This window comes from Thunnus thynnus, chromosome 3 (assembly GCF_963924715.1).
Source record: "Thunnus thynnus chromosome 3, fThuThy2.1, whole genome shotgun sequence".
NCBI lineage: Eukaryota > Metazoa > Chordata > Actinopteri > Scombriformes > Scombridae > Thunnus > Thunnus thynnus.
The window spans coordinates 25280392-25304285 of NC_089519.1; the positions used below are offsets into that span (position 1 = coordinate 25280392).

Consider the following 23894-nt stretch of genomic DNA (forward strand, 5'->3'; position numbering starts at 1 on the left):
ATTTGTGTGGGTTTTGAAAGGGCAAATCCTTGAACATATTTTGAGATGCAGTTTCATAATTTGTTGTTCTGCTATGGATGTCTTCAGAGAATCTGATTTCGACTTGACTGGTCCAGACACACCAATGTGGGATGCATAATCATTTTGATTCATCTTACCAAACAGCATTGTTCTGATCTGTCACGTATCTAAGCAAATCCACCTCTGACCTAAGATAACCTCAGTGGTTAATGGGAGATGTTAAATATACGTACATTTATCTCTTTTGATGAATATGACAGAGCCTCTCTGTTGACTTGAAAATGACAGATTTCACCTATTGTCAGCTCTGTCTTTTATAAAATGAATACAAAGCTTATTATGCAAAGTGGCTTTGTATGATTAACTCCTTGCGACAGTCACATTGCTTATTGTTTGCCTGTTCCACATTCACCAACTATTTCCAGGTTGATAGATAGTGTGGGTGAAGTTCAAAGATTAAAAATGTAGTTTGGCTGCAAGAAGCTGAGGCAGTTTCATTTAAATGCCAGTTGTTTTTTTTGTAAATGTGCAGTAGCAACAAATTAAGTTGGCTTAACTCATTTAAATGAAAGAACTTTTTTATTCACTGAAAAACAAGTTTCGGATTTGTTTGTTTTCTTATAAACACAGTAAGAGTATTCACAAGAAACTGATATACTTGAAATGATTGAACTTTTTTTAGGTTTTGCCTCATTATTCAACATTCTCCTGCAGTATAAATAATATTTTATTTTGATTTGTCTACTCTTTAACTTGTAACATTATATAATGTTTGTTATTTTTATGCCTCCTCGCCGGTGACAGCCGTGGCCGAAGGCATTATGTTTTCAGTTTGTCTGTCCCATTCTCTCGTGAATGCGATATCTCAGGAACGCCTTGAGGGAATTTCTTCAAATTTGGCACAGACGTCCACTTGGACTCAAGGATGAACTGACTAGATGTTGGTGGTCAAAGGTCAAGATTACTGTGCCCTCACGTCCATCCCATTCTCATGAATGCAATATCTCAGGAACGACTGGAGGGAATTTCCTTACATCTGGCACAAACATCCACTTGGACTCAAGGATGTACTGATTAGAATTAGGTGGTCAAAGGTTAAGGTCACTGTGACCTTACATCCATCCCATTCTCTCGTGAACGCGATATCTCAGGAACGCCTTTAGGGAATTTCTTCAAATTTGGCAGAAACGTCCACTTGGACTCAAGGATGAACTCATTAGATTTTGGTGGTCAATGGTCAAGGTCACTGTGATCTCACAAAACACATTTTTGGCCATAACTCAAGAATTGATACACTAATTATGACAAAGTTTCCCACAAATGTCTAATAGGATAAAATGATGAAGTTATGACATTTTATCTCCAAAAGGTCAATGGTCAACTTCACTGTGACATCATAATGTTCTGCAAAAACACTCTTCTGGCCATTATTCAATGCTGTAACTCGGGAACAGAAGCGGAGATTGTGAACATATTTCACATTTGGTTGGATACTGAATTGGTGACACTAATCTTGGGTGCCCACATTGAAACTGTGGTGATTATATAGATCTTCTGTAATGAGTGGTTGAAGATCTTCCTTGCAGCAACATCCATATCTGACGCATTGTCTACTGTCATGGCTGCAACTTTGTGTTCTATCAGAATCAGCTTTATTGGCCACGTATGTGAACACATACAAAGAAAATACACTTAACACCTTTTAAATTCCTTCAAAGTCTTCACTACAAATATTATAAGTCTGGACAGACATGGATATAAACTGCAACTTGACTGGTTGTCGGAGGCATACAACCACAAGGCAGCATTTCTGGTTTCTTTGTAAGATGTGATTAGCATCAAAATAAACATGCACATGACAACTTGAAAAAGCAAAATATTAATTGTGATCAAAATCTCGTCCCCTACTTTTGTCAGTAATTGAGTTGGTAGCAGTTTTACAATACTAAAAAAATTCAAAGTACAACAATGACAAAACAAGTTATTTCCTTTTGAGCTCTCTGTTATTATCACTACTGTTAACTAAAGTGCTATCATGAAATTGTAATATTGTTTTTTGTGTTGATTTTCAAGTGTTGGATGTAGAGAACAAGTCCTGTTTAAAGGGTTTAAGATTTTGTTGTGATTGGCTGATTTTAAGCTTTGACCCATTCCAGGAAGCAATTTGATGTTATGGGCTGTGGACTATGAGACTCACAGTTTCTGTGTTTCAACTCCCACCGTAAAGGAAAGCTTTATTGTGTTTAGTTGAGCACCACTCATTGCAACATTTAGTAATTTTTAGAACTGTTTAAGATAACATAGCATATTGTTATGCTATATTAAATCATGCTGAGTGTTACTCTGACTTGTCTTCTTTGTGTCTGGCCTACTGGAATAAAGCAGGGTCAATCTCCTCAGTTTCCTCTGAGGCTAAGTACCTTTGGCCACAGGCCAGCTGCAGTGTGAAAGTACCTTCAGATGAACTTGGTTATCTCAACGCGTGCACCATCTAATTCCATCCCCTGGCCTGGCCACATTAATCATTGCTCTGTGCAGACCCTATAAAACAGTGTGCTGGCTATTTCTGTCCCCCCTCACTCACTTATACTCTCCTTCTCCATCCCCCCATCTCCCACCCCCACCCTTCCCTTTTCCTCTCACTCTCTCTCTGAAGGAGCCTTCCTGAGCCGTTGATGACCTATGGACTTTACAAAGAGTTCATCGGCCCTGCGAGTAAGTTTCAACACCTCTCATACCACCACTTAATCTGAGTACAGATCATAAGTAAACAACAGTGTATACATGTGTTGTATCAGTCTGAAAGAGACATTTCATCAGTTTAAGCACTGGACCCCAGTTGTGTTTTTCCTTAGTGAGTTATGGAAAACATGTCAGCATTTTCCATATATAGGCTCTACTTGGGTGGCCTGCCCAGGTAGATTAAGACTTGCCCAGGTAGATAAAAATCTGTCTGAGTTGCATGCTGCAGTAACTGAGTGGGGACTAGAGGCTTCTCTGTGCACAGCCGCCTAGCTAGCCAACTGATGGCTTGTATGTGAGGTGTTTATGGAACATCTGTAAATTGTAGCATCTACTGATAGCCTGCATGTGAGGCGTTTAGGGGACATCTGTGAAATGTAGTGACTGCCTTTAGTATGCATGTGAGGAGTTTAGGGGACATCTGTAAATTGTCGCGTCTACCAGTTGTCTGCACGTGAGACGTTTAGGGGACATCTGTAAATTGTAGCTACAGAAAACAACCTGGGTTACACTTTCCCCCTCTAAACTGCATGAGGCTCTGCATGCACAATGGTCACACGCTGCGCCACCCACCACCACAAGTAAATTCTCAACCCGTGAGAAACACTGCATGTAGTGAAGTGGAAAACGGTTAGAGCACTTCTAAGTTACTTTTTACTATGTCTTTTTAAATGTTTTACCAGGTAGGGATAGTCTTAAAACTGTGGGTCTGTTTGTATCTTGAATGCTAATTAAGATTTATCCTCAATCTGTCTCGTCTGTAGACTTGAACACATGATGACAGGGGTCTCTGAAGGCCAAAAAGTTTAGTGCTATACTTTAGTCTTAAGAAATGTGTTCATTTTTATGCTTGTCTTGTTTTTCATCAGGAATGTGAATATATTTGTAGTTGTTTTCTAGTGAATACAGCTGATCCACTCTGCTTGACCAAAGAGTTTTTGGTTGACTTTGGCTCAAACATACTTTTTTTTTGACATTTCTGACTGTTTTACGACACTATGTATCTGACATTTATTAGCCATTCAGGAAACCCATGTCAGCTTGCGCTCTGTCTTCATATAATTTTTTCTACCTATTTTAACTTGCTGCTTAAAATATGTGGCCAAATAAGTCATTGAAGGTTAAGGCTAGAAGGTTTGAAATGATAAATATACTGGAGTTTAACATGCCCTCGAATGGTCCAGTGACCTTGAGCAGCAAACAGACACACCATTTTTTCGCCCACATAACATCATTTATGTATGAAATGTTTTTAAAGCAAGCCAAACTTGAATCTTATTACAACAAGTGCTATAATTGGATCAGGGTTGACATTTTTATCAGGCACTCGCAATGCCCTCATAACGAGGAGGAAAAAATGGATTAGCAATGAATGTTTTTTGATGGATGACAGCATCCATAAGAAGCTTTTTTCATGTTTAAATCCTTGTCGTTCCCATAGTAATGATATCTTGTTTGTATGTGTGTGTTTGTGTGTGGGCGGTCAGATGCCCATGTGTGAGGAAATGTTTAAGAGATGATCTTGGGGGTTTTAACACAACCTTTTTTTATGGTAGCGACAGTAACGTAAAGCTATCTCTTCCGCCAGCATAGTGGTCCCTGCTGCCAAATTCTCAGAGGCTTCAGACCATATATCACCATCACACCTCTTCTTCACTTATTAACTAAAATGTATCATCCTCTTACACTTAACCCCTTGTACTCGAAGGTTATAGCCTCTTATGATTCTGTACTTAAAAGTCTACTAACTTTTTATTTTCCAGAATGTATGAAATGAGTTTCTTTGGACTTGAAAATGATCTTATGCTAATTTCAGGTTTTGGTACCGTCTGTAACTCTGACTCCCAACTAAGCGTCATTGCTCAAATCAACAATGTTTTATGGTGTTTTGTCAGAACAGTTGGAAACCTGAATCTCTTCAAATTGAGTATTCAGTAGCAGCTGTTGGCTTCTTGCCACCTGAGGAGCACCGAGAAATCCTCATAGTTTAATGCAAGTGCATGACTGCTTCTGCGTTTGAACAGAGGGCGGTAGTCCAGAGTCTCGCATCCAAGCCGTCCACTGCCTGGTCCACAAACTACCGGAGAGGAATCGACTAGTCCTCGGGCTGCTTATGAAGCATCTGGCCAAGTGAGTTTTCATAGTTCCTTGGTCATAGTTCATCCAATCTACACCCCCTCTCTCTCTCTCTCTCTTTCTCTCTCAGTTCTCTCTTTCTGCTCTTCCTGTCTGTCTCCTCATTCTCACTCCACATGCTTTTTCTCTCTCTCTCTCTCTCCCTCACTCCCACTCTCTTCACTCCCCCTTCCCTGCTGTCACTCCATCTCTTCTCTGTCTACTCAGTGACTGCTGGGTAAGAAAATTGATGCCACAAGCATCTTAACATTTTTTTTTTTGCCTTTTCTTATGTCATTTTAGTGTATATTTAAAGTTGTTGAAGGGAGGATTGTGTAGCCTACCATACATGTTCCGCCTGCTGTTCTGCAGCCCACCAGTGAGGTGAAATGAAATGGACCACTCAAATTAAGCCTTCTCTTGAGATCACTCTATACACCCCTGGATGGACCACTATTGTGCATCACTCTATTTCTGAGATTAGATAGGAAAAAAGATTTAAGAAATAATGTTAGCTAACATTACAAGGTTTTACCTCAGCAAGCTTTTTTATAAACTAAATATGAGCAAATTGAAGATAAGTAAATAATCCCTCTTCCCTGAGGCAGTGAAAGTCTGGTGGATCTTATTTCATAGAAACCCACTGCAGAATCAGGCTCTGGTAAAAAGGCAGCGCTATTGAAATTGAATTTGGATTATCCAGCGTGAAATTCTCCAGACTGGAGAGACTCAAATATTTTTCTGAAGTTGGCGTGTGTGCATGTCCTGCAGGGGAAGGAAGCAAAGCCAGAATTTCACACTCCTATCTGAAATGGTTTCAGAGATGTTATAAATGTGAGTTGTCACCAATGTTTTTGTCTTCAAAGGCATCCTTTGAAGCTATTTAAACTGTCTCTGTGCAGATGCACTGCATATCATCATATTTTGAGTGTGAAATCTCTTCACCTGTCTATATAACTTTTTCTTGAAATAAAGGGCTTTTTTCTTTTCTTTTCTTTTTTTTTTGACCTCCTAAGATAAAGTTTCCTCTACTATCTCAAATGCTCCCATTTTTTGCTTAATGTTATATTGAGTGTAGGAACTATATAAGCCAAACTGTTAGGATTTCAGAGCATTGGTTAGGATTTGCAACAGCTTACTGATGTTGGCAAAAATGTGAAATGTCATAAAATGTGCTAAAATCTCACATTTGTTGTTACCACTTTATCTCTAAATGCAGTGGCTGCTTAGTGTATTCGTAGTTTTGAGTGCCTCTGTGATGGGATTTTCAAAAACTGGGAAATTAAAACAACTGTCATCAGGAAAATATGTTTTTAAATGAGAAAAAGTAATACAGAGAAGGTTCAAAGTAATCTATCATGGTCGTAACATCTCACTGTAGCTGTTAAGTCATGGATTTTTACTATGCTTACCTATTCTAAAAAAAGATCTATTTTAGGAAATAACTGTAGATACCGAATGTTTTTGTAGCACCTGGCTGGAAACAAAGACCACTGTTGTGTTAGTATGAAAATTATTACAATATATGAAAGAAAACATTAATCTTTAGGGAAAAGATTTAGGGAATTGATCATGAGAGTTTCCCGAGAGGAGCCCTGAAATGTATATCAAGGGCCTTTTTCAGGTAGTACCTATTTTTGCCTCAATTTTCTTGTTTTTTCTCATATACCTAACTTTGTATTTTTTTTTAAACACTTCTTTAAAATTGCAATAATATTACACTACTCACATTTACAGGAGTTGTACCCTGTTTTCCTTAGTTCCTCTTTATTCTTTCCATTTTTCTGTCAAGGGTTTAGTGTATGTCGTTAAACTTTAATAAGCACATCAAGAATGATGTAGAATCAGAGGTAATTGTTAGTTAGCTGTTGTAGAACGTGTATCATGTGAGTTGTTATCTTCCTCAGTGTGGCGGCCCACAGTAAACAAAATCTGATGACTGTGGCTAACCTGGGCGTGGTGTTTGGCCCCACATTAATGAGGCCACAGGAGGAGACTGTCGCTGCCATCATGGATCTTAAGTTCCAGAACATTGTTGTGGAGATCCTCATCGAACACCATAAAAAGGTAACACTCTAGACTGGGATTTACCTGACACAAAGTGCAGTATCGACAGTACAGTCAGTAACTAATACACTTGAAAGTCAACACTCTGGAAAGTAGAAGTGTCTACTCATAGTATTCTTCCAGCGGAAGTCATTAGTACTATGTGTATAGGAATACAGAAAAAAAGTCTTTCTGCTGTATATAAAATTCTGTCTGTTGCCTAATCTTTGTTCCACTTGTTGCACTTTTATGATTCATTCTGTCACACTAATGTAGAAAGACTGCTATTTTTTCTTTGTTACTTTTTTGAATAATTACGTCCACTTGCAATCCAGAACTATTTACTAAACACCCGGCACACTAGGCAACATTAGGTACGATGATAGCACCAAATGAAATCTGTATCTGGTGACATGACATCAATAAGCTGCACACAGCAGCTCTGTGTTTACCAACCTGGGTGGCGTGTAATTACTTGATACTGAAGGACAATGAATGTGCAAGCGAAGCAGAAGAGCTAATGTTTGTAAGTCCTGGTTTCTCTGTGCCGAGCGCTCTCTCACTATTGTTTTGAAGTTTTGTATTTTGCTCTTAAGTTTCGATTTGGCAGTTTCTGTTGGCAGAGAAGTGCACATACTGTGCTCTACCTGACACCGCAATTTCATTTGGCAGAGTAAGAATCTCAATTAGAGTGGATGTGATGCTCTACCCTGTAGGTCTTGTTTGTTAAGGCAGTGTAGACTTGTGTATGTTCAAATGGAAATCTTGCCTAATCCAATTTATAGTCAGTTTCTTTTAACAAATGTTCAAGCAATGAAAATGCATCACATTAAATATTTTGTTGGTTGTGGTCTGTTTGGAAATGTGCACCTTATACTTAATGCTTGCTCTAAAAATGCATAAATAAAGTTGTCAGATAATGAGACATGTATCACATTTAACTTAAAACCTTTGGACAGCATACCCTTCACCCAGTTATTAAAGTACTAAGGAGTTAGACAGCAATCTTAATTTCTGTCGTTTGAATCCGGCCAATAGGGGGAGCCCAAAGTGTCCCTACTAGGATGAAATACATTGTATTCTCCTCATTTTCATTAGGTTGGTTATGCTATAGATTATTATATACATTTTATCATATCTGGAAGGTCCTTTTCCTGCTCCTGCCTAAAACAGTTATTTTTATGAGGAGTTGTTTCATAACCTGCAGTTCATGGGATCATGTAATCTTTCCAGAATGTCATTAATCGGTGTCAATCCTCAAAGGGGGATAATTCTCCGTGTCAAAAGAGAAAAAGGTTTGAGATTAGTTTTCTAATCTGTTTGGAGCAGCACTGCACTCTGCGTAGAATCAGATGAAACCAGGAGCTTTTAGTGATTTTTTTTTTTTTTTCTCTCTCTCTTTTTTTTTTTTTTTTTTCACCCAGCTTCATTAAATGGAAGATGTTGTGTGTTGTGAATAATATCTCCACCCAGCTCACAAATCTAAAATGGGGTGTGAGAGAATAAAGAGGACTGGTGAAAACCAATGGGGCATACAAATGCGCTAAAACAACACCGGCAGCATAGAGTATACTTCTAGTCTCTGACACTACCCATAGGTATCCAAAACCATCCAGGTGATAAAGGATGTAGTGTTAGAATGCAGCAAGAGCATTTTGGAAAGTACAGCATGTAAGAGCAGGGGAAAAGTTGAGCAGACAGACAGACAGGCATTAACTTCCCTCACAGCTGAGCCCCACTCCAGACTGTTGATACCCCCAGATACCAACAGTAGACTCTGTTTTACATTCACCTCCATCTGCAGAGAGAAGCGAGAGGGAGAAAGAGAGGCAGCAGAAACTCTCAGCCGTATCAGATTTCTCTCTTTTTTTTTTTTTTTTTTCTATCTGCCTTGCTCCTACAAACTTTTTTCTCTCATGCCCCCTCCTCTGCGTCTGCCTCTCCCGTTCACACTCTGTCTCACTTTCTCTGCCACTTTCTCTCTCTCCTCCCTTCCCTACCTCCCTCCTCTCCTTGTCTGTGATCCTTTCTGAGGCTCTGCTGAGACTTCCTCTCCTCTGCAGCCCTATTCTCTTTTAACTCCACATCTGAAGTTTATATGTAAACACGACCCGGTGTAAACAGGCTGCGCCAGTTGGCCAGCCCTCCTCGAGTCCAAAGCCTATTTATTTTACTCTCCACTCTTTCAGCGAGTGGGTCAATTTCTCTGTGGAGAAATGTCACCTTAACTTAGACCCACATTTCTGGACAGGATGTGATTGCTTTACATGTGGAGCTGCTCTTGTTTATTTTGGCACAAACAAAATCTTTTCACATGCAGTTTTAGGGTTCAATCAATGAGCTGCTCCGCTTTCCCTAGGAGCACATGCTGTGGCTGCAAATGGCCTTTTCCATTCATCTTCCACTATATAAAGCCTGCGAGTTTTAAAAGCCGTTCGCTAAGTGAGGTCAGTCGAGGACATGCTGCTGCTCAACACTCTTGAAGTATCTGCACTGTGCGTTTAGTCTTGCTAGAGACTTACTCACATTGTGTATTCAGATCTTTGCAGATGCTCCAGAGTCATGCCCTCTTTCACCTGCTGCCCCAGTATTCTGTGCTCCCACAAGGCAGTCCAAGAAGCTGAGTCGACAGAACCGGCCCCTGGCTGTCTACAATCCACAAGCTCTGGACATTCAGACTGGTAAGGGATGTACACATGCACCTGTATATTTTTACATTTATTAAAGGAATACAGTATACAGAATACAGTAATTAGATCATACAGAATTTGATTGATTAGAGAAGATTTAACCCTCTAATCTAACCATTGCTTGGTCTGTTGTTAATTTATAGTTTCAAGTGTCACCTTGTCATATAATGTGTAATACAGTATATGACATTTTACACACATACTCTTAGCAGTAAGATTTTTGTGCGTTATAGTGGGTCAGACCTCTTTAGATCCTCCCTCAGATGTTAAGTAGATAATTTGTGCAGGCTAGTTGATAATTGATACCCATATGCATATCCTGGTAATTTGTGGTCTTGAATTAACTAGTGCGCGCCAATCAACAAAACATTAACAATCTATTATTCCATAAAATATGATTAAGAAATGTTGATATCAAGTTGCTTTTAGGGGCAAACTTAATGTATATTAGCCCGATAATCAGCCAGAATTGCCGTTTCGTTTCATTCTTACATCTTGACATTGTGTTCATGTTAGCTGATTTCTTGCAGGGAAGAGGGTTATTTTGTTTTGTTTCACTCTCAATCAGTAGTGATTCATGTATCTTTCCCGCCTATGTATTTTCAGTTGATACAAAAGCTGCAGTGGCAACTGCTAGGAACAGTCAACAGTGCCTGTCACTAAGACTGAACAAATACATTAAGAGGTGTGTTTCTGTTGGTTCATTTATGAGAACCTGTACGACTCTGTCAATGTCACCCAAGCTTGTTGCTCATTTTCATTAATATATCTAGGAAGCTAGCTTGCTACGAAAGAAGCTGACATTACAGTACTATTTTTAATCCTGTTTACAAAGACTAGTTGAAATAGCTGTCCGTGGGCCCGATACCGGACTTACATTAATCGCTGAACAAATTGGAGATGTGGGCGACAACTCAGTCTAAAACCAAACCAAAACTGTCATGAATTGTAATGTATAAAACCCAATCTGTTTATTTAAATTGTCCATGACCTGACAACTTTCAGTGTTTATTTTACACAGTGTGCATTGCTGTCTGCCATAGTGTTTTTCTGTGATACTATCAGTGGGGGAGCACCAATTTACATCCCACACAGTGTGTATATTAAGACCACAAATTAAGTTAGTTTGGGGGTATGAATTGCTTATTTATGCATACAAGTTGTTAATTTTAGAACACAAGTGATACAGTTTTGTGCACTAATTATCATAATATTTACCCTTGATGCCTGCTGGGCTCTGTATTCATTCATTCACTCACTCGTGGTCGGCCAAGTGACCACTAGGAAGCATAGCAGCGTCTACAGACACAGTGAACTCAGTCGCCTCCTCTCTCTAATACTGTGTGAAGCGATTTGCATCTATGACTTTGTGTGCCCTTGTTTACTTCAAAATGCTTGAAGTGCACTTAAATGTCTTCTGAAGTTTAATGAAATAGGAGACAATTATAGAGGCCCTTCTCCTGCTCCACAGGTGAGCTGATCACCTGACCTGGTGAACCAAACAATCTTCAATCTTCAACTCCAGAGATTTCTGATCTGGGGCCAGTCAAATCCCTTCCCCTCCACAATACAGTACCAAAGGAGTCTAAATCTGCTTACCAGATAGCCTCTCTTTGCCTCCCTCGCACCAGCTTTTACCATGGGGTATTTTAATATCAGGGATGAAAGGCGTAATCCATTTTTAACCTTTGTGTCTTTTATATGGGCCTCAGATAATGGATTTAAAGTAAGTTGTCTCTGCGTTCAGAGGGTAAAAGCAAATTTAAGGATGATGAAGTGAGAGAGAATGTTAATGTAGCGTGTTAATGTATGCATGTGACTCTTCTTGTGAGAGAGTCTACCTGTGACGCTGCATGTGTCAGATCTCCCTCCAGACGTGATTGCATACCATGCATAGAGAAGTGTATTGATGCACAATATTTGTGTCAGGAGTGTTCTAGCAGGTGTGGAAACCTCTCAGAGGATTATTACAGATAAATTGTAGACTTGACACTTAATTAATTCAATTTTCAAATGTGCTGAAAGATGGAGGTAAAAAAATATTTTTCCCCAAAAAAGTATTAACATGGATTACCACTGAATGATAGTCGTGCTTTGTTTTTTTGTTGTTGTTTTTTTTAATCAAACATCCTCAGCTCAGAATGGTAACTGATGTGACTTTTCAAATAAGTTACAAAGTGACAACAAAAAATTCATAGACCAAAGGGAAATAATGCTGTTTACAAATAAATCCAATAAAAAAAACAATTTAACTAGGGCTGTACCTGAATCAGAGTGATCCAAATCAACTGAGTCGCTGAAGGAGGTTCCACTTCTAATTTTTAATTTTTCATGTGCTTGTGGTTCCTGCTCTTACTTATCTGCAGATATTTTTCATATATATATAAATACTCAACATTATTACTGGTGTTTTTTTTTTCTTTTAATATTTATAATAATTTGAATACACCTTGCCTGCGATTAAGAGAAATGTATTATTCACGGTCCCCACCGAGTTACATTCCACTGCAGCACACCTGCAGAGCAGCCGCTCCACACTAAACTACTACTATAGCTCAAGTCTCATGTTTCACCTGTAACACTCCCATTTTAATGCCTTTGTTCATCATCTGTGATGTGAAAAACACTAGATTTCTGCACAGTCCCAAGAAATTAAAAAGTAGAAATCATAAAATAAAATAGTAGCGCACCATAAAGTGTCTCTCCTGTGTGGATCACACTTGATGACAGTAGAGTAGGTTGCACTAGCGTCTGGTTCAAAAGTAGCTTAGGCAAAAGCTGAGTGCATCAGAGCAGCAAACAGAAACAAGTTGTTCTTGCTCTGCATCACTCTGCCCTCTGTTTCTATCACCCTTTTCGATTTTGATTACAATTACAATAGTTTGTACTGGCAGTTAGGTAATTTTGAGACTTGGTTTGTTTTTAGTTTCTCAGCTGATGAATCATCCAAGTTTAGGGGACGTCTATTTCACCATGTAACATTTTGTAATTATACTGTGTTAAATAGTTATTAAAGGTCTTATTATTATTGGTCCATTGGCATATAAGATGCCAATGGACCACCCACCCACACAGGTGATCTCCCCTATTTTCTCTGATTAGACTTCTCAAGACTGTGTGGGTGGGCTGTTTGATTGACACTTCACTCACTATCCTGTTGTACCTGTTAGGGCAGTGGTTCTCAACCTTTTTTTTGGGCCAGCGCCCCCCTATCCATGATCCAGGTCCCTTACCACCCTCCATCAATTAAAATATGAACTAATTGTCTCCCCTGAATATTCATGTTGATTATTATTTTGTGTTATAGCAAGTATGCCATTGGATGCCAAATAACAGATTGGATTTAACTGGATAGTTGGAATGTCATTATCATTAGTTTCCCATGCAGGGAGCAAAAAAATCCATGGGAATAGAAATTTTATTTCTGAGTGTTAAACAAATGCGACAGTTAGAAATTTGAGATTCAAACTTTAATTGGGTCTTGTTATTAGTTGTGAAAAGCAGCCAATAAGAAAGCCATAATTTGGTACCAATGCCAAACAAGAAGCTTTCTTATTAGTTGTTCCAACGGAAAACGAGAGCAGCCTACCAAGGAAAACGTCTGAGGCTACTGGAAAAAAGCAGAAGGATACGTATCAATAGCTAAGGTGTTTAATAGAATACTGGCGGCATTTATTCTTGGTCTGTACCATTTTGCTGATATGATATGATTGTTGTTGTTTCATGATGCTATCCAGTTCATTAAATAATTGGTCAAATAAAAACACCAGTTCAAGGGTCTGGCCCACAGGGGTTCTGGTCAGGGGGTTTGGGGGTCCTCCCCCAAGAAAACTGGATGTTATGTGGGATTTTCACACAATTTTGGACCAAAAAATGCACTGTGTGCCATAAAAAATAATAATTATAAAACATTAGTAAAACAGGCTTATAGTGAATGGTATTGAACTGTGATTTTCTCATCCTCTCATAATCAGGCTGTAGTCACTAGCCAGTTGTAGGGATGGCTATGGTTAGAATTTTATCTCTATCTTATCCACAAACAATTTATTTGTCCAGTTTTGCACATATCACAGAGATACAACAGACTGTATTAATGCCATATCAGCACTTTTTATTTTCTTGTTGCAATAAAAGGCACACATAAGACTTTATGATCCAACTGATAAAGATTTATACTGTCTGTTAATATTCGACTTTTACTCCAGATTAATCATTCCAGAGTTCAGAGCTACTGTTCTGTGATCAGATCTCCTTAAAGAACACTTCAGGTTAAAGATAAATACAGAGGGTTGAGACTTTGTGAGTCAGCAGACCTTACAAACCTCCTCCTGTTAGTTACATGTTTGTTCTTCTTCTGGTTGGTTTTCTGGTTGAAGCAGCGGATTAGTTTCACCTTCACTCATCAGCTTGATTCAGATTATTTTCAGCATCTAAAGGTAACGTAACCAACAGTTTCCATCATGTTTGTGTCTGCAGGTGTTAAAATGATCCGATAACAGTAAAGATGGTAGTTATAGTGATGTTGTGTGAAGTTATGTTGCTTTGTTGACTGCATTGGTGGAATGAACAAAACGCCAGAAGAAAGAAATAAGAGTATTTATCAATACTTATTGGTTCTTTTTCATTGCTAAAGAGTTTGGGTTTTTTTAATTATTATTAAAAAAAAAAAAATCAGAACTGCATTAGCATAGATTTATATTTTAAATATGACAAAATATCATTTCTTATAGCAGAGACAGTAATGCTTCCATCAGCAAAGTCACTATATAAATTCAATAATGTCTCACTTGATGGAAATAAAAAATGTCAGTAAAATAAATAATATTCCTGACATTAAAATATCGAGTGAAGTTTAGAAAAAATGAAGTCAGTATCTTCATCCTGTCCTCTGTCCTCCTCCTTCTACTGCTGGTTGAGAGGAGGGTCTGTTTCAGCCAGTAGCGAACTTTACAGGAATTTGCAGAGCAGAGGAGAGGACAGAGAGGATAGAGCGACCGTAAATGACAGCAAAACATGGCAGAGACTCAGCATAGTTTCCCCCGTGTGTGTGTACACAGGAGACGTTCAGGTACACTTGAGTGAAGGTCACCCGCATCTTTGAGGTGCTCAGAGCCCTGTACACAAATTTGTATGAAGTTTTGTGTGTAAAACAGAGGAAAATAGACTTGACAGCGCTGTGAAAAAACATAGGAAAACGCTGAAGTCTAATGATGCAGTTGTGAAAATGTGCATTCAAATGTAGGACTAAACTGGCATTAAAACCAGACACACACAAACGCCCCCCCCCTTTCAAAAATATTGCTTCCAGCGCCCTTCAACGTTCTCTGAATGCCCCCTGAGGGGCGGTACAGCCCCTGTAGAGAAACACTATGTCAGGGTAAGAAAAAAGACACCTTTTTCCTTATTATTGGTGCCTTGAGTTTGGTGACATCACATAACAGACCCTTCTCACAGCAGACATTTTAACTTGTCAAAGCAGGAAAAGCACAGCTGTAAATAATAATACTAACAATGGCTCCGTTGCACTAACTGTCCCAGTAAGCCATGTCAATGACTGAACATGCCCAATACCAGAGCCCTGGAACCGGCTTATCTATATGGAATGCAGCCATCATTGATGTTATTCATTCCACCTGTGCTTTTCCTGCTTTGACAAGTCAAAATGTTCACCGTGAAAAGGTTATATTCTCAGCATAGCTCCACCCACCTCCAACGTGAGCTGAGGCATAATCAATCAGAATAATTTAAAACACCCGTTTGTGTGTGTGTGTGTGGGGGGGGGGGGGTTCATTTCATAACAAGAAGGCAAACCTCTCAGGTAAAAGTATGTATTATAAACAAACTGTACATTACATAGGACCAATAATGCTTTGGTTGGATGCATGATCAATGTAGAATGTATAAATATTGTTATTATGTTTGGTAATTAGGCTATAACCTGTCACCACAAATTCAATTCAATCTGAACTGAATTCTGGCTTTTGGTTTAAGTGCATTGATATGTGTTTATTGGGGGGGGAAAAGAGAAGAAATGGTTCAAACAAACAACTTTTTTTTTAACCTTAACACTTCCTTTTGTGCCTCTCACAAGTCCCAAAAGCAGGTTTTTTACTTGACAGGAAAATTGAAATAAAAGAGCTTGGATCTCCCCGTTGTTTCTTAGGTTCCTGTCTATGACTGCACAAGTGTATTATTATGAACAATACAAACTTGAATGTAAGTTTCGCCTGTTTTGACAGCAGCTTGATTTATAAAGTCCCCTGTTGGTGCAACATTGCCTTATGTATTGATAAATTATTCAGCCGTTTTATCAGGGAACAAGATATAGTCTGTTAGCAAAAATAGGCTGAATGTTTTACAGAAGAGTAAAATTAATGAAAAGATGTAATTAATTAAGCAAACACCGATTTTTTTTTTCTTTTCATCAAAGTGTCAGGAGAGGGGGGTGGTTCCGGCCTAGCTACAGATGAGACATCAATGGGCAGCAATGAGTCGGTATCATCCCAGTCATCATCAGCCTCAACCTCCGAGACAACTACAGAGAAGAGTGATCATGTCCCACTCGCCACCAGCCTCAGCTCAGGCAGCAACTCGGGGTAAGTGGTTCACTCTGCCGAAGTCCTGTGTGCCATTCAAAATGCAGGTACTGACTGTGAAGCAAGTAGATCCGCAGTAAACAAAGTTATAAATGAGAAATGCAGTCCACACTCTGTAGATTCAAATGTAGACATCTGTATACCACAAGGAGTTCAAATAGTACCGAAGGAACTGAAATATTGGAATTTAATATTTTGAATATTTTAGTGTTCTGGACAGACAGCAGACTTAAAATGACGGGTAAATCTTTCCTGTATCAGCATGCAGCGCACTGCAATAAGAGTATAAAATAGTGCCTCTAAAACCTTGCACATTTTGATTGATGTTCATTTCCCTCTTCCACAGGAATTCTGAAATGTGTCCAAACACTTCATTGTAGGTTCGGCTGGTTAAATGATTTTTTTTTCTCTTATATTGCATCATGGGTCGCAGTTACACTCGGTAGCAGTTACTTCGCTGGTTCGTCGCAGAACAGTTCCTTCTTTTCCATTCTGGTGAAAATAATTTTGTTGAAATATGTAAATATCGTCAAAGAATCTCTTCTCCTTATGTGTGAATCATCTTTTGTAGCCTGTGACGGGCATTAGTAATACATTTTGACATTCTATACGCTAAATTATTTATCAGTTAATCAAAAATGAAACAACATATGAATCAATAGTGAAATTAATCTTTAGTGTCAGCCATAACATTGATGCTATTTATCAAGTGTCAACAACATTTTTTTTACTTCCTCTGTCTCACCAGTACTAGACATACAGGCAAACATGCTTCTGTAGTTGGATGCTTTGCCGTGCCTCTGTCTGGCTCTCTCCTTTCTGTCCTCACTCTCTCTCGAAGTCCTTGGTCCTTTTTGTTGTTTCCAGCCCATGACTTGTCTTGAATGCTGATGTAAGAGATGAATTATTGGGTTATGCTGCAGATGTTAGACTCTGCTGTGTCATGTCTACAGATTCACCTTGAAATAGACTTTTTTTTTTCTCATTCACTGTCCACTTCTCCTTCTCCATCAGCTGAAAAGAGCTGTAAAATAAAAACAAATCCACCTCACAACTTGAAAGAGGACAATGCGATTCCTATCTCACTTTGACCCCTGTGGGCGCGTGCCCACCTGTGTGTGTGTGTAGGCATGTTTGTATCTAGCTTTCTTTCTAAGTTGCAGGATTAGACAGACAAGGTTCTATATTACTTATGTAACCAACTCCTTTTTTTCCCCTGCGGATATTTTTTTTTTTTTTTTTTCGTGCTTTCCCACATATGTGGCATCATGTTGGAGGACGGAAGGAGCAACCAGGAGGAGGTCGTAAATCTCAGCTCTTATTTGTTTGGGAGACAGGTGGCCGTGCGTTGGCCGTGTAAATCGTATTGACATTGGGGAGATATTCATCTTGTTTACCCTTATAGCCGCAGCCCCTGTCCCTTTATGAAGACTTGCACCATATGTCACAGGGTGTCGCCCTGGCTTTGTTCACTCATAAATCTTAGCATGTGAGTTGGTTGAGACCTGTTAGCACAGCACCTCTCTGGCCTAGAACCCAGGGATTCGGCTTCAGTCGTAGCCAAAAAGAGCAATAGGGATGGCAATTGCTAGATTACTTCCAGCTACTCTCAGAAATGTCTTATCTGCACTCTTGTGTGCTCAAAACTGCACCTGGAAAACAGTATATTTTAGTCGGTTTCCTGCTGCCGTAAAATCTGCCTGGTCATACACAAATGCACCATGACTCACTATATCATGCAATAACTCTTTGTGGAATGTGGCGTGATTTATCTTCTCCGTCATCTCCGATGTCTCGCCTCATTTGTCCTCTTCTCCCTAAATTCAGTCACAGCTTCTCCTAGTGGCACTGTTGCCCCAAGTCCTGCCCAACGAGGTTACATTTTTTTGGCCTCCTTTCCTTCCTCTCCCCCTGCCCTACCTCCAGCCCTCAATGCCTCTCGCTGGCAGACAGCTGCGGATCATAAAATGGTGGATCAGAGCTTATTTCCTGCCCACCCAAACTGGCGGTGACTGGGCAAGCAGCTCGACTTATCCCACTTTCTACTAGAAACACTAGAAAATCCCACCGCTACCCTTCTTCCTTTAGTAGAAAGACTGTTGATAGTCCCTCTCATCTACGCCAGGATCAACAAGGGCTGGATGCTGCAGGGTGAAATTCCTGTAGTAATGAGAAGCAGCAGTCTACTTCTGTTGATGAATTTCTCCCTGCTACTAACCTGGCAACGCGTGATAATGTGTGATAACCCTGATGGTTAAAATAATAAAACCAATGACCTCCAACTGGAGTTCACATTAGAATTAGAATAAGTGTTGTCTGATATCTTTTGATATTATGATCATTTTTGATGTATTTTGATATGAAGAATGCAGCATATTACATATATATATATATATATATATACACCATGTAAATATTCTGTACAATTTAAAATTTAAGATTACTAAAATTTATAATAACCAATGTCGAGAGAAGGATTTTCATGTGTGCCTCACATATAGTGCATTTTCACTCAAGTCCCCATTTACTGTATTTAATCATGTTTACAGAAGAAGCTTAGCTAGGTCTGTGATGGGTAAAAACAACGGATGAGCAATTCAAAGCTTGTTGCTATTTTTGTTGAAGAGAAATGGCAAACGATTTCCCTCGGTTTGGCTTAGCTATAATTGTGAAAGCAATTTTGGGATGAATCCATTTACCTCTGGTACATTTAACAAGTTTCTAGGGCAGCCATGTGGCATTCACTGATTTCCCCAAACTGTTTATTCTCTAATTATTTAAATATCTGCTTATTTTAAAGATCTTAATAGATCTGTATAATCCTCTTCCAACTGAAATAAGCAGTAAGATGGATATGTTAATAACTTCTTAAATGTGTGTGCGCATGCATTTTCTGTTTTTAATTTCATCAAATTTAGAGTTTTGTGTGTATGTGAGTGGGTTCACCTGCAGGTGGGTGAAGTGTTGGTGCTCCTCTGCTCTCCCTTGTCTTGGCTGTGACCCAGGCAGACAGTGGTTGTGCCTGGGCCCAGGTTAATGAGTGGATTTGCTGCACTGCAGCGCACTGTCCCCCCATGCTGATGTGGAGCAGCTGAGCACCACAGTGGCCCCACACTGCTGCAGAGCTATAAATCACCCACAGTCAGGCCAGGCCTGAACAGAACAGCCACCGCTGGGGATGGACAAGCGCACTGAGAGGGAGGCAGAGAAAGAAATGGAAGGAGGAGGCGATGCAGAGGGGGAAGTGAAAGCATGGGCACTGTGTGTTCACCTCCACCTATGTACACATAAGATCCCCTACCTTGTTCCCCCTTAAGGCCGTCTCTCTCTCTCTTACACCAGTGCCAACGTAACCACTATTCACAACATCCTCTCAACCTCCAGCCCCTCCCCAGCTGCTCCCTCTAATTGCCTTTATTAACGTCTCTATGGGAGCGGCAGCTAGGAGCAATTTGCTCATTATGTGCTGTATTAGCACTGGCCCTGGGGCAGGCATGGAACACAGAGGGATGCCTGGCTTAGACTCCTGCTCTCCTCTGCTCCACTCTGCCTTTACCAGGACCCCTACCTCCATCCTGCAGGTTGGCCATAGACTCGTTGGCCTAGACACCAGCCAGCGTAAAGCACAGCAACTACTGTGACCAGTGAGACCGATGAATTCCTGACTTTATATGTACAGTACCTACAAACGACATGCACTGAATATACACTGATGCTTACATGAAAATTAACTATAAACGATGATGATGATGATAGGGAGATTCGAGTTATCTTCAGGATGTTGAAGATGGCAGTGAAGAGATATTAAACTTCTTTTCTCTATGGTCAAAGCTATAATTGCTGTATTTTTGGGATGCTGGTGCTGCTGGCTGGTCTCTGAATGAAAAATACAAACAACTGCATGTATGAATATTCCTCCTGAATTCAAACATTATTTTAAATTAATGGCTGTTTGTATCTCTCATTCTCAATCCACTCTCTTGGAGTTTTACAGAAGTCCACCCTGATGATTTTAGACTGAGGATTTATATGTTGTCTCGGGCAAGTTGACAGGTTGGGGTTGTGAATCTGTCCAGGACAGATTTTAGCCAATAATGTAATGACCAAGGACTTAGTACAATAATGTTACTCATCTGACATGAGTTATTGTGCTCAAGAAAGTTTCAAAACCACCAAACCTTTTATTAGGACAAATGTACAGCCTGCACACAGTCCCCCTGTATGTAACTGTACAGTATTGAACATGTTGTACAAAGCTATACCTTGTTGCAAGTTTTGGTGGCTCTCATGACACACAGGATTGGTGTAGAAATTTGAACCTTGTCTCCATAACAACAGGTTGCTCAGTTAAGCTTACCTGTTGCTCTGATTCCACCACTTTCTATAGTAGCAACCCAATACTTAATAATTCAACGATGTATAAAATCCAGCATCTTTTTGATTGTTTGGCTTAGAAAAAGCGGTTAACATCTGAAACTTTCTCTACTTCTTATCACCAGATCCAACATTTTTTTTTAACATGCCATCTCATTCTGAACGCCTTTTTAAGTATATTTTCTTTTCATTTTTCTTTTCAAAAGACATGATGTCAGTTAGGGGGAAAAAAAATGCTATGTGTGATGCACATTCCTAATGTTGACACACATCCAAACAATCTAAATCTTATCTACCAGTTATCTTTTCCAACCACAACATACTGTGTGTGTATAAAAGTCTTGAAGGCAAAACAAACATACCATGATTTCAGTCAAAAGATAAAAACCCTAGAATCTGTTGTGACTAAGATATGTTTTTCCTGCAGAGCCTCCACAGCAGCAACCTCCTGGTCCTCTCCTGCAATGTTAGGAGAGAACCAGCCTGCTGCCACAACTGCTGCCTCTGAAAAAGAGAAGCCAGAGGAGAGGTAAGACGTGGGTCCCTCTGTCAGGATTCTCTACAAATACCTGTTTTCCTCCCAAATGGATTTCACGAGTGCTGTTAACTACTTTCATTCACTCATATTGGTTAAACGTCACACTCTGAAACTCTTTGACTTTTTCAGTTTTCATTCACTTGCTCGCTTCAATTACCTGCTTGCTCGTCTTATCTTGCATGCTCACTCAACAGAATCACAAACCCCTTCACTCGTCTAACATCTACCTTCATGAATTCACCCTTCCTGTAATTTGGCTACCTTTTGAGGGTTTTTAATGCAACACAAATTTCTGGCTATAGCAGAAGCAGCAGCAGCCTTCTCCCCCTTTCTGTCAAACTGCGGATACACACACACACACACACAGGTGTTTAAGTGAACCGGATGGTACTGTGCGGACAGTCCACCCGTTACACTGATCTATTGCTCTACTTCTTTCAGACTAAATGATAAATTCATTTTCAGTGCTTTCAGAAGTTGCACAGAAAATTGCAAACAGCTCGGTCATTCTGTGGGCAGTCCATTAATGTTATTTTCATACCGTATGAACACAAATCCTCATTTCGCCAAACGCCGGCTCCACAAGAGCGCAGTCTTCTAAAATTCTGAAGTCAAGAACTCGGCTGAAGATTGTTGTATTGACAGCTCTGTGACCACAAACTTTTTTTTTTTTTTTCTCTCTCCCAGTTTGTATATCCTCTTTCTCCTCTCTCATCCCGCATTGTTGTTGCTCTGCAGAAAGAATATGAAATATTTATCAGGGCATCATTTGTTGAAGGCACAATTTCTACGTGGTAATGTTGCTGGCATTCGAGATAACGGTTTGCAATGGCAGGCAAAACAACCTCTCTGTGGAAACAGTTTTTATGTTTTCGGGAACGGAACGGCATAAATACTCCTTTTTACTAACCTTTGCAGAGCGATGAATATGGTTTCTTTGACGGCGCTCTTTTACATCAAACTGATTTAAAATGCGACTTCTAAGCTCACAAATGTGAATTTAAAAGCTGAAGCACTGTGGAGAGAGATTTCTATTCTACCTCTGTTTGTGTGCAAACCTACTTTAGAATCCCCCCGCCACTTTTTAATTATCTCAACATAGATGGTTGTCTGCTGTGCGGACCTGATGTGCGCCTGCCTTTTTCGGCAGTACAAAACCTGATACAAACAGCGCTGCTTCTCATTGTGTTTGTGCACGCACACGGGTGCATGTGGGTGTGTTTTGACTCGCTCGCTAGTCTGTCTAGACTGGAGATAGGGCAAGACAAGAGTGTGTAGCAGCCCTGCTCCTCTCTTAGTACCTTTTCTTATTTTTTTTTTTTTTTTCAACTTGGCCCATTTCTGCTGTTTCAGGCTAGTGAGTGAATGAACAAGCAGGCCCCGGGCCCAGATTGAACTGTGCGGTAATCCTCCTCAAAGCTCCGCCAGCTCACTGATTGCCTTCATTTTTCAGTGTCTCCAGCAGGAAAGCAAAGGCAGTGTACCCATGTGAGGCTGAGCACGACTCTGAGCTCTCCTTCCAGGTCGGCGCAATATTCAACGCTGGTAAGTGTTATCGCCTACACCAGTCGCTCACTCAGAACCAGCCCTGGCATATTGGATTTGGAGGAAAACCGAACACCCAATCTGATCTTCAATCGAACAGCGAGATGAGACGGAGAGAGGGGGAACGGGGAGGGGTGGGGGGGGGGGGGGGGGTCGGGGAGGGGGGGGGGTAGGAGGATAGGAGACACAGATTTCCTCTCCAGTGTGTCTTGGAAGAGGCTCGACTGAGCTTTAATCACTCTCAGAGGAAATGAGGATTTTGTAGTTCCTTTTTCTTGTCAAAACCCTCTTTTGTGATACACTGACACTACTGATATACTATAGTCTTTACAGGGGACATGTAGTGATGTCTTTGATAAGATCCCACGATGGATTGCAGTTTATTGGTCGTTAAGGTCAGCTATGTTCTAGATAAGCATCTAAGATTTGTTTCTTTCTACCTAAAACATCTTTTTGACAATGTTAGCCTCTGTTGTCCTGCAGATTAAAGTTAACATCATGATCTCTACATCAGAACCTGAGTATCAACAGATATAGATGACTGAAACCATCCCTTAATCATATTTCAATACATTTACAGTATTTCCTGTTTTAATGGCTTTACATTTTAGCCATCATTGATGGATGAAAGGGTTCATGTCAGGATAAAACGCCTACAATGGCAAAATTAAATTGAATAGAAGGTGGATTTCCAACTCATAAATATGTACTCATTCTCTGAAATAATAAACACAAAATGAATTAAGTATCACATTTTCATAAACTAAATTGAATTATGTTCTAGAGCCAATTTTCTTATTCTGATATTTAATTTGGAGCCTAACTGTTTTGTTTAGTGGAAGTATTATTAAATGATAGTGTGTGTTTTGGATCTCAAAGCAAATCTCCACTTTCCTAGATAAAAAGTTTTGAGAGTTTTTGAGAGTTTTGCTCACATTTTGTCAGTCTTTCAACTCTTGAATAGGCTTCAAATTAAGTGATTGACATTATAATTAGATAAATGTTACGTCCAGAGATCGTTATTACATAAACATCTACAGTACAGTGTCTTGAAGACCCCTGACAATATGTTGCTACACTATTCAGTTATTTCTGCATATATTTATGGGGTTTTTTTTGTGCCTGAGCTATCTGCGTAACAATGTGCAAAAGGTCAAGAGCACTGAACAAACCACTGTATATACAGTAGGTGTAAGGAAGAATTCAACATATGTTTATTCCCCAACC

General features: G+C 39.7%; 1 protein-coding gene across 3 annotated transcripts in view; it reads left to right on the top strand.

The window, feature by feature from the left end:
* The window catches only part of arhgap10 (Rho GTPase activating protein 10), a 54068-nt gene that overhangs the window by 27831 nt on the left and 2343 nt on the right, over nucleotides 1-23894 (top strand). For 2 of the 3 annotated variants that reach the window (XM_067584971.1, XM_067584972.1), the window contains exons 16-22: nucleotides 2678-2736; nucleotides 4788-4893; nucleotides 6786-6945; nucleotides 9464-9605; nucleotides 16045-16210; nucleotides 21012-21113; nucleotides 22576-22667. In XM_067584971.1, the coding sequence (XP_067441072.1) occupies nucleotides 2678-2736; nucleotides 4788-4893; nucleotides 6786-6945; nucleotides 9464-9605; nucleotides 16045-16210; nucleotides 21012-21113; nucleotides 22576-22667 (827 nt within the window). The remainder of the gene's footprint in view (nucleotides 1-2677; nucleotides 2737-4787; nucleotides 4894-6785; nucleotides 6946-9463; nucleotides 9606-16044; nucleotides 16211-21011; nucleotides 21114-22575; nucleotides 22668-23894) is intronic. The other variant, XM_067584973.1, reaches the window with a different exon arrangement.